Below are 10457 nucleotides of genomic sequence, written 5' to 3'. Positions count from 1 at the left end.
GCCTCCCGGGGCTTCCCGGGCCCGGCTCCGCCCCAGCGGGGACAACGGGGCCGGGGACCCCCCGAATGGGACGGGCAACTCCGGGCTGAGGCATCCCTGGTGAAACCGCCGCTCTTCCGACAGCCGGACACTCGGGACAGGGAACCAAGTCCCGAGCTCACGGCTGTGCCCCGGCCCCCGCAGGACCCCGGCCCCAAAGCCGGTCACCCCGGTTCCATACAGCGGGAAAGGACAGCCTGCTTTGCCTCTGGCTGATTTTCACTTTTATTATTGTAAATTCAGTGTTCTCTCTTCATATATATATATTTAAAACATATATTAGATTAGATATAAAAGTCAGAAATGCTCCTCTTCGAACGACATATACTGGTGGATTTATAGCGATTTTGACAAGGTGGGCAAATCAGGAAGCCCAACCTGATCAACGCGCACAGCAGCAGCAGCAAATGCCCCTCTCCAGGGCCAAGGGAAAATTTATATATATATACATGTATATATATATATATATATATGTGTATCTATATACACACACACATCCATCCACACTCGCACACACATTCCTGCCCCTCTACACCCCAGCCAGCCCCTGCCCGGGCCACCCCAGGCCGGGGCTCAGCCCAAGGAGGCTGGGGCTGAGCGGGACGAGGTCTCACCAGGCAGGCGCTGGCCGGGCTGAGTGGTGCTGCGGGTACCGCGGACAGATTTGGGAGTCCCAGCAGAACGGGGCATGGGCTTCTGCTGTTCCTACAGAATTGCTTCCCCGTTCTGTGCCTGCGCTCCCTGGGTTGGAGGGCTGGCAGCAGCCCACCCCCGGGCTGGGAGAGAGGGGTTGGGGCGTGCAGGCTCCCTGGCAGGACAGCTTGGGTTGGCAGGGCTATGGAGGGGAAAACTGCAGATGCTGTGCTTGCAGGACATCCTCGGTGTGATGGTAAATGCAGAGACCCATTTCCCAACCCAGGTGACTGTCAGGAAGCACGGGCATGCCGTGGCCCAGGAGGTGAAACCTGCCTCAGCAATTCTCCTCCAAGCTGAAAAAATGTGGGAAAGGCATCATCTGGAGGCATGGAAGACCATGAGCAGCAAGAGCCCTGTCTGGGAGGGCCAGTGTGGTCCCACCGGGACTGCTGGTGTCATCCTGTAGCAGCACAGGGAACTACCCCAACCTGGGCAGGCAGGCACAGAGAGATCCCCCCCCCAGGTGCCACCCTCCCTAGGGGTGTAGAGGGACCGGCACTGCCGCCACCTCCCAAGGAAGGGAAAAGGCACTTGGGGTTTTGGCTCCTCGAACACAGTGACGGCGGCCGGCTGGAAGGCTTGCTCTGCTGAACCCTGCCCCATGGTCATGGAGGAGAAAGGAACGGAGATCCCTCCCTCCCCAGCCCACCAAGTCTGCGTGGTGAGGGGAGGGTGAGCCCCCTGGCTCCCTTACAGAAGGGAGCTCTGTATGATTGCGTCTGACAGCCCCCGACTCAGACGTGGCAACCCCAAAGGCTCAGGGGCAGATCCCAGCTCTGTTGACAGCAGCACCGGGCTGGCATCCCTGCACCCAGGCAGTGACCCCAAACCTGCGAGCACGGTGGGGGCAGCTCCTGCAGGGGACACTGGCTGCCAGAGGGGCCTGGCCAGGAGGTGAGGGCACTGCATGCCCACATGTGCACACACATGTACACACGCACCGCGAGGCAGCTGGGGTCTTGGAGACATTCACAGGGAGGAGTCACCAGCAGAGCTCAATCTTGGGGTCCCCACTGGGAGCCTGCCTCTCATGGGGGTCAGGCCATAGCAAGGCCTTCCACATGGCCATGGATGTGGGCCGTGCTGGACACACCGCTCTCGCCTTTGTAACTTTTGGGGGCCCGGCTGGCTTTCAGCAGAACCAGGAAGGTGTCTGTGGAGATGGCCCCAAACTCAAAGGTGAAGGTGCCATAGAAGACCAGGACATTGATGATGAACATCCACTCACACAGGGCAGCCACGTGCTGCAGCACGAAGCTCTCCTGGATGAAGAACACACCACCTGAGAGCATCCTCGTCAAGGAAAGCACAGCCAGACCCCAAACACCCCATGGAGGATCATGTCCCACTGCCACTGCACGTCAGGGCAGTTGTGAGCAGTACCCCTCTGCAGGAAATGCACCAACACCCCTAAAACCAAGAAATCCCACAGGCTTCCCCCAGCATAGGTAGGGCCCCAGCATGGGTGAGGCCATGGCACACATGCCCAGAGCAGCCTCGGAAAATCACGGGACTGAAGTCAGGTGAGGATTTTCTGCAGAGGCCGGGGCAGGGGGAACTCAGGCTGCAGCCCTCAGGGCAAGTCGGGTGCCCTGCTGCCTCAGCCTCCCCACACCCCTCCCTCACCTCTTCCTCAAACCAGGCTCCCCATCCACTCACGGGATGCAGTCAAAGTCGATAAAACTCACCAGCCCTCCATCTCCTCCATATGGGGGTTTGGGCTGCTGCGCCCCAGCCCCTCAGCACCCCGTGTCGCTCTGCGCTGCTGGCTGGCTCACCCCACAGTGGGGTCCTGCTCCCTCTCCCCCACATCCTACTGCTGCCCGAGCTGCTTTATGCTTCTCTCATGGCCGCTGGGGATCTCGAGGGAAGCCTACTGCCAGAGCCACCTTGGGTGAGGGGAGAGGGCCAGTACACCCACCCCCCAGCCCTCCTGGCGAGTACCCTGCCTTCTGCCAGCGAGACCAAGATCTGGGACAGCTGGAGAGGCAGTGCAGAGCCCTCTGCTCGCTCCCCCCATCCCACCAGGAGAGGTCCCAGCCCTTTCCCACCACTGCTCGCTGCTTTTCCACTTCCAGTTCCCCAGTGCTTACAGAGCAGCACGGCCACACGGGCACCAGCTCTGTCTCCCTTGTCCTTACATGCCCTGCCTGTCCCTTCCAGCTGGCACTCCCACCCTTTCCAGCTCCCTGCCTGCTTCCCGCCCCACCTGCCCGCTGCGGTGACAGAGCAGGACGTCCCAGCACCCCAGGCTACCAGCACCCCAGGCTCCTCCTGCACTGTTCACCCTGGCCAGACCCCAGCCAGGCTCTTTGGGACCCGTGGACACCACATGCTTTCTTCCCTTCCTGCCCAATAACTGCCACCTTGATTCCCAATTTATCCCTAACCTCAGTCCCAAATAAGCCCCTGGCTCCCCAGCCACACACTCGGGCCCATTCTTCCAGCCCCGCCACGCCTGCTGCGGTGCCTTGCCTTGCCTTGCCTTGCCTTGCCTTGCCTTGCCTTGCCTTGCCTTGCCTTGCCTTCCCTTCCCCTCCCTTCCCAGTGTGGTGCTCCCTCATCCCACGGGCAGGTCGGCTGGCGGGTACCGGGGCTGGCAGAGGCACTGCCGTGCACCCGCCTGGCACCCACACAGAGCGCTTCTGTACTCTGTTTTGGCCACGCAGGTAACTCAGATGGACTTTGCATTGCCGAGGGCTCAGCATACCTTTGTCTCATTAAAAAACCCAAACAACTAACCAGCCCTTCCACTCTGCAAGGTGTGTGGCTGCAACCTGCAGCGGTGTATGGGCTGGGCTGGGCTGTAGCAGCCAGGGCAGAGCTGGTTTGGGGCACCCCAGCACCCCGAGAGATGCCCACCAGCATCCTTGCCCCTCCTCCGTCCCTGCACTGTCCTGATACTGCTGCTCCCTCAGCGCACTCCTGTAGCAAGCTGCCCAGCCTCAGCCTCCCGCCCAGCCCTTCCCCTGGCACCACGCTGCGCTGCCAGCCCAAAGGATGAAGGACATGGGGCACATACTCCCGACAAGGACCATCTTCCTCCCATCCCGGATCTCCTCCCCACACCCTTCAGAAGGATACTGAAGACGAGAGTGATGAAGGCCACAGTGGTGAGGATGCTACGTAAGTGGCCTGTCCAGTACTGCCCACGGGTTTTGGCCATGCGGTAGGTGAGGATGGACTGCAGGAGCAGGAACAGCATGCTGGTGGGAAAGGCCACCCCCGCCCCAATGTAGTGCAGCACCTTGGCGTGATCCACCTGCGGAGCAGAGACCGTCAACACCCTGGGACGCTCCCCCAGCACTGCTCTGCTCCAGCGAGGTGGGCTCGTGCGCACAGGGGCTGGCAGTGCCAGGAGCAGGTCCAGGCAGCTTGCCCTGTGCCCCACTCCCAGCTGAAGAGAAGATTTGGACCCACCAGTTGCTGCTGGGATCTCAAAGCACCTCTGTTTCCTTCACCCACAGGGTGGTAGCTCCCAAGCCCCTTGGGCCAACAGCCCTGCTATGCCTGAGGGCAGGGGGCAGGGGCTGCCCTCTGCTCCTGAGCGTCACTGGGGCTACCAACATCCCCTCTGGGGGTCACAGCCTTCAGCAGAGCCGCTGAACCACGGCTGGGGCACAAGCGGGATCCGGGCCAGCGAAGCGTTTCCTGGAGGGGGGTGGCACCAGCAGCAGCCTGCTGCCAAGCGGAAGGGACCGGCCGCTGCAATCAGCTGCCGGGAGCCCGGTGCCTGGCAGCGCGGGCGTTGGGGTGAGCGCTGCCGGCTGCCGCCGAGCCCTGGGCCGCTCCAGACCCTGCGAGCACAGACTCTGCCCAGACACACTTCCTGGCATTGCCCACCAAGCAGCAAATGTCCACGGTGGGACGGCTGGGCAGCAGGAGCATCGGCAGCTTGGCAGGGTCTCCTCTGCCTGTACAGCACACCCCTGCCCACATTGGGGAGGGAGAGATTGTGCAGAGGGTCTTGGATAAGCATTAAACCAAACCTGGCAGCTTAATCTGGACCCAAAACTACATATGCACAAGCAAAGAGGAGTCCCAGCACCTGGGGAACTGTAGCGCTTGGCAGGGGTGAAGGAATGCACAGAGATGGGGGGTCTGAAACAAAACCACCACCCCAAATCCTACACTGCAGAGTGCTGCCACTGCTCCGCTTTAGCAAGGGTGCCTTCCCACCCTCCCTGCCCCCAGGGACCCCCCAAGGAGATGCCTTACCTGGAAGTTGCCGACCATGGTGAGGCCGGCAGCGCAGACCCAGCCGGTGGCCAGCCCCAGGGTGTTGAGAAGGGACGGCCCAAGGCGCTCCAGGAGGTGGGCATAGCGCAGTAGCCCCACCAGGATGACTGCGGAGGGAGACACAGCCCCATCGCATGCCGCCACCTGTGCTCCCCCCAACCTGCCTGTGTACCCCTAGTAGGGCGGTGAGTTCTGCAGGGTACCCCGCTCCCCCGGCAGCGGGTACTTACCCATGAAGGAGCCCAGGCTGCAAATGAGGCTGAAAAAGCAGCTCTCGGGAGGCAGAGTGCCACACTTGCTGTGGGGACAAGGCAAGGGGACCCCTCAGTTGCGGGGTACTGGGGTGCGGTGCTTGCCCCCCTCCCCAGGACAGGCTCCTGGGTTGCCCGTGGGGGGACTCTTGGAGCAGCTCCCACCCCACAGCTACTCACCTGACCAGGGGGATGTGGTCCAGCGTGCAGCAGGAGCCAGGGCCGTCCACGCCACAGGACTGGTTGTAATTCCTGCCAGGAGCAAAGGCACAGGCTAGGAGAGCCGAGCTGCTGCCCAGGGCCCTGCAGCCTCCTGCCCACAGCCCCTGCAAGGGCAGTGGAGCCGCTCCCCAGCGAACGCAGCCCTACCCCAGGGAGTGACCCACCGCCCAACAGGGCCCTATGGCAGCATCACGCCTGGGCTTCCACAGCCTGTCCCCTGCCTGCTAGCTTCGCTGCCCACCAGAGTCCCTGCCTGCGAGGGAGAGGCCATAGCGCAGTGGAGGGCTGCACGCACCTGCTGGGTGCTGGGCCTGGGGGGTTCTTGCAGCCCTGTGCCCCAGGCGGGAGCAGGAGCAGCACACGCCAGCCCCTTGCACACATCTCCGGGCGGGAGCACGAGTGGAGCCGGGCACGCAGCCACCAACAGCTCCGGGCTTGCACAGGACGGGAACACTGAGCTGAGCGGGAAACAGCCCCCACAGCCACAAACATCCCGGGGCAGTGCCACCCTGCCTGGGAGGGAGGGAGCTGCCTAAGGGGGCCAGGAGAGGAGCCCCTAGGCTGCCCTGGGGACCCAGCACACAGGCAGGACATCGCCCCAGGGCCTAGGGCATCCCCCCCGGGGCCAGGGCAGCCCCGGGAGCTGTTAGCAGCCCCCAGCCCTGTGGCATGGGGCAGGGTTCCGCTGCCCCAGCCACTGCAGAGCCCTGCAAGTGCCTCTGGCAGTCACAGAGCACGGGGACCCACAGCTCTTATCAACCCAGGACTCCTTCCTGTACCACAGCTGCTGCCTGCAACCACAGCCGAATCCCCCCCAGCAGGGGTACCTGGCTCTGGGCTCTCCCAGGAGCTGGCACACACTTGCAGCTGGTTTTTGGGCACCCCTTTGTCACAGCATCACCGAGCCACCCAGCACCTCTGCCTGGCACCGCTGAGCGGGGCCTCTTCCCCACCCCACAGGCAGGGAGCCCAAAGCCCTTTGCCCCAAAGGGCCCCTTCAGACACCCCCAGCCCCACAGCAGAGAGGAGGGGCAGTGCTGCCCTGGCCCTGGTCCAGGCTGGCCATCGGCTGCCTCAGCTGCTCAGCAAGCACATGGTTAAAAAAAGCCGTTTTGGAAAGGGCTGGGCTGGGCTCTGTTTTTTTTTTCAGTCTTCTCCTTTACTGGTGGCTTTGTTTTCCCACCCTGAAACCCTGGTGAGGCGTGGAGCCTCATGGCCTCCTCAAGGGCTGCTCTTGGGGCTGTGTTTGGTTTGGGAGGGTTTTTTTAATTATTATTTTGTTTAAAGCGAGCAGCCTGAGGCCGGGAAGCATTATTCATGATTAAGGGCTGGCTGTGTGGTGGAGACAACCAACACACACATTCTTCCCAGGGCAGAATCAGCCATCAGGCAGGAAATGGCAGTGGGGTTTTTTTTTCCCTTCTCCTTCAAACACTCTAGCAAAAATTAAACTAACATGGATTTTTCTGGACAGATTTTTAAGGAGACACAACAAGCCAAAACCCTGCAGAAGAAGTTGCCAAGACAGCAAACAGTTGTGTTTTTTTTCTCCCAGCCCTTGCCTCTCCCATGCCTTGTCCCCCATCCCGAGGTGCTGCAGGCAGCTCTGCTTGTCGGATAGCCGGGCACCGCAGGGCATCTCATCCCCCTGGCACTGCCAGATTTAGCCTCAAGCAAGCCAGCTTCGACCTTTTCCATGGAGACACACGGCCCTCTGTAATTCCCTGACCGCTTATTTTCATACTTTCTCCATGCTGTGTTTTTTTCAACAGCCTCCTTCTCCCTGCCTGGTGTGCAGCAGGGCTGCACTGTTCACCGGAGCAGCCGTAACCGCAGGCAAGCCTGGGAGGGGGAGGGAGGGTGGCTTTCGGTAGTCCTGCTTGGCCCTGGCATCCTCACCGCTTTGCAAACGCAGGGCCCAACCCTGCCAGCAGCCAGTCCCCAAGAGGCTCCACTCCCAAAGCCACTCATGGGGCTGGACAGCAGACACACATCCTGGGGTGACTGCGCCCCATCACTGTCACCACCATGTCTGCTGGGGAAGAAGGTGGCTCTGTGCCCCCTTTAATGCTCCCACCTCTCCCATCATCCCCAGCCCCCTCCCAGGGCCAGTCTGGCCCCTGACTCCCCTTTCAGCATGGTCATGGTGCAGCAGGGGGCGTCCGCTTCCACGGTCTGGCACAGCACTGCATGGTTCAAGCGGGACAAGTCTGGAGTCAATCTTTAACTGAGCTGGTCCGTAATGAAGGGCCCCTGCACCACCCCCCCCAGTCCTTACCAGTTGTGAACGGGGCAGATGTGGTTGTTGGATAGTGCCATGGCATACCTGGGGGAGAGACAACAACAGGGGTTACCACAGCCACCCGCTTCCCTGCATCCCAGCCAGCACCCGGGGCCAGCTGCAGTAGCGGGGGGGTTACAAGCCCTCGCTGCCTGCAAGGGGCCAGCACTCACCCTAGGACACCTCTCGGCTTTTCAAAGCAGGAAAAAGAAAAGCAAGTGGACGAGCCCAGCTCGTGCTCCGGGGAGCTCCCGCTGCCAGAACCAGGTCCCCCTGCCCGGTACCCCCATCCCTGCCGAGAGCCACCTCCTGCTCCAGTTCAGTGGGGCTGTGGCTGCTCCTGCGGGGCCTCTTCCCCATTGTGCTGCTGTGCTCCTCGGGCTCTGCCGCAGAGCCCCGCACCCCAGTACTGGGGCTTGCCACCAGCCTACAGCCCTGCAGAGTGGTCCCTGATGGCCACTGGGCTCTGCCGTGCTTGCCCCAGCCCTTGGCTGGCCAGCGCCCGGAGCTAAAAGAAGTCTGGAAAAGTAGCCGGTGCATTGGCAGAGCATTTTGGGCAGATCAGCTCCATTGAGCCTTTCACTGTGGCGTCATACCTGCACCTCGCTCATGACGTGCACTCCACTCAGCTCCATGGGAGTCTTGGCCCCGTGGCCACCCCAGCCGGCGAGGAGCCCTCTCACCCAGCGGCCGCAGCAGTGGGCGGCCCTGCACTGTTCAAATCGCCGCCGCCAGTGGCCATAAACAGCTCAGGTTAAGAATAGGCCCCGACACCGGTAAGAATGCCCCTCTACTGCCCGAGCTGGCCACGTAACAGCTGGGCTGCGAAAAGGACGATCCCAGCAGAGAGGCACCAGGGCAAAGAGTGGGACAGCTGGGGGGGACCAAGGTGCAGCGCTGCCCACCCCAAGGGCTGTCCACGAAGAGCATCACCCCCACCAGAAGACTCCTTGTCCGGAGACTCCTTGTCCAGCCACTTCCCAGCACATGTCTCCCCCAAGCACCCAGTTCCCGTCCCAGCCCTCCGTGCCCTCCTGGGAGAGAACAATAATCCAAGAGAGGCACAAGCAGCACTTATCCCCATCAGCGGGATGTGCCCCCACCTGCCTGGTCCCCCTTCACTGCTTTGCATCCCAAGCACAGCCGGCACAGCCCTGCATGGGCCCCGTGCTCCCACATACAACTGCCCGGCCTCGCCCTGCCCCTGCGCTGCACAAGGGACACAGCGTCCCCCCGGGTGGCTGCAGGGCACGTTTGGAGCCAGAAAAAGGGCCCACGACCCCCCTCCCAGAGCAGCTCTGGCTGTGAGGACCAGGAGCAGCACCTCCCGACTGTGCTGTCTGGGGCTGGAGGGGCATCTGCCCCCCAGGGCCACCCACGGGGTCAGCCAGAGCTTTTGGAGGCCTCCAGAGGAAAAACCTGGAGCACGAGCTCCCTGCAGCACGGTCAGCATTCCACTCTGTCTTGAAGGAAGACGGGGGGATACCACGGGGGGGGGGGCGGGTATCAGAGCGACCCACATGATATGGGGTATGTTTGCTCCATCCCACACCTCAAAAAGTGCCATCACCTACGCTGGGGTCCCCTGTGCCTTTGGGAAAGGTCCCCCACCCAGCGCCCACCACCCCTGCAGCAGTGGCACGTCGGGGCTGGGGAAGGGATCGGCAGGGTGGGCTAGCGCTGCTCACCCGGGTGGCACAGCCCCTGTCCCCAGCACAAGGGACAAGTGACCCCCCGCCCCCCACCCACCTGCCACACGGGACAGGTGCCCCTGTGCTGGTGACAGACCTGGCGCTGCAGGACCCAGGCTGGCGGCACCGCTCCCACGGCCGTTCCTGTGCCACCCAAGTATCATCTGCACTCGCGCCTGGATCCCACGGGTGTCGGGGGCGCGGGGCCGGGGAGGCACACGCCAGCGCTGCTGCAGGGGATGCAGCGACCACGTAGGGCGGCTACGGGGGGACGGGGAGCTGCAGGAGCGACTGAGCCCGCAGAAGCCCCAGGCCCAGTGGTATCCCGCACCCCCCGCCCCACAGCATCCCGCACCATCCCGCTCCCCAGTATCCCGCCCCGCAGCCCGGGTGGCCCCGGCCGTGCCGCGGGGGATGCGAGGGGCTGGCGGCAGCTCCGTCCCGTCCCGCAGCACTCACACGATCCACATGCCGGTGATGGTGAAGGCAGGCAGCGTGACGGGCAGGATCGCCCAGGCCGGCATCCTGGGGCCGGGCATGCCCCGCCGGGCTACGGGCGAGCGGGGCTGCCGGGGGAGCCGACCCGCTGCCTCCTGCTGCCAGGCCCCCGCCGGGCCGCACTCCCCATGGGCAGCGGGGCTGGGGCCGGGGCCCGGGCCGGGCGGGCGGAGCGAAGTCCGGCGCTGCGGTGCTGTGCGGTGCGGAGCCGAGCCGCGCCGAGCCGGGACAGCCCAGGCCGGCCCCGCCCCGCGGGCAGCGCGGGTCCCGCTCGGCGGGCAGGGCCCGCCCCGTCCGGCGGGGAGCGGGGGCGGCGCGGCCCGGCGCGGCCCCGGGCGCCACGTGGCGGCCGCGCGGCCGGCGCGGGGGGGAAGCGCGGGCACGGCCGGCCGGGCAGGGCCGGGGGCGCAGCCGGCAGCGGAGCCCGCGGGCTGCGGGACACGGCCGGGGCGCAGGGACGGGCTCCCGCTCGGCGGGCAGGGCCCGCCCCGTCCGGCGGGGAGCGGGGGCGGCGCGGCCCGGCGCGGCCCCGGGCGCCAC

General features: G+C 64.0%; 1 protein-coding gene across 1 annotated transcript; it reads right to left on the bottom strand.

Moving 5' to 3' along the window:
* Positions 1-246: 246 nt before the first annotated feature.
* Positions 247-10122, bottom strand: TMEM150A (transmembrane protein 150A). Its single transcript, XM_086752312.1, has 7 exons — positions 9879-10122; positions 7726-7773; positions 5406-5477; positions 5205-5272; positions 4954-5081; positions 3820-3997; positions 247-2017 (listed from the first exon to the last, which is right to left on the bottom strand). Exons 1-7 carry the CDS (start codon positions 9956-9958, stop codon positions 1773-1775), a joined length of 819 nt encoding a protein of 272 aa, XP_086608438.1. The 5' UTR covers positions 9959-10122; the 3' UTR covers positions 247-1772.
* Between the last annotated feature and the right edge of the window lie 335 nt (positions 10123-10457).

The sequence above is a fragment of the Chlamydotis macqueenii genome, chromosome 7, assembly GCF_036417535.1.
Source record: "Chlamydotis macqueenii isolate bChlMac1 chromosome 7, bChlMac1.mat, whole genome shotgun sequence".
Classification (NCBI taxonomy): Eukaryota; Metazoa; Chordata; class Aves; order Otidiformes; family Otididae; genus Chlamydotis; species Chlamydotis macqueenii.
The sequence above is the reverse complement of the archived record's forward strand: the minus strand, read 5'-3'. Positions and strand labels throughout refer to the sequence as shown.

What these genes read in the sequence shown, in the direction of transcription:
- TMEM150A (XM_086752312.1), bottom strand. Translation starts at nt 9,958, where the DNA reads ATGCCCGGCCCCAGGATGCCGGCCTGGGCGATCCTGCCCGTCACGCTG. An exon ending in CAGCCTGGGCTCCTTCATGG is followed by an intron (nt 5,082 to 5,204) that starts GTAAGTACCCGC and finishes CTCCCTCCGCAG; the next exon opens with TCATCCTGGTGGGGCTACTG. An exon ending in CCATGGTCGGCAACTTCCAG is followed by an intron (nt 3,998 to 4,953) that starts GTAAGGCATCTC and finishes TCTGCTCCGCAG; the next exon opens with GTGGATCACGCCAAGGTGCT.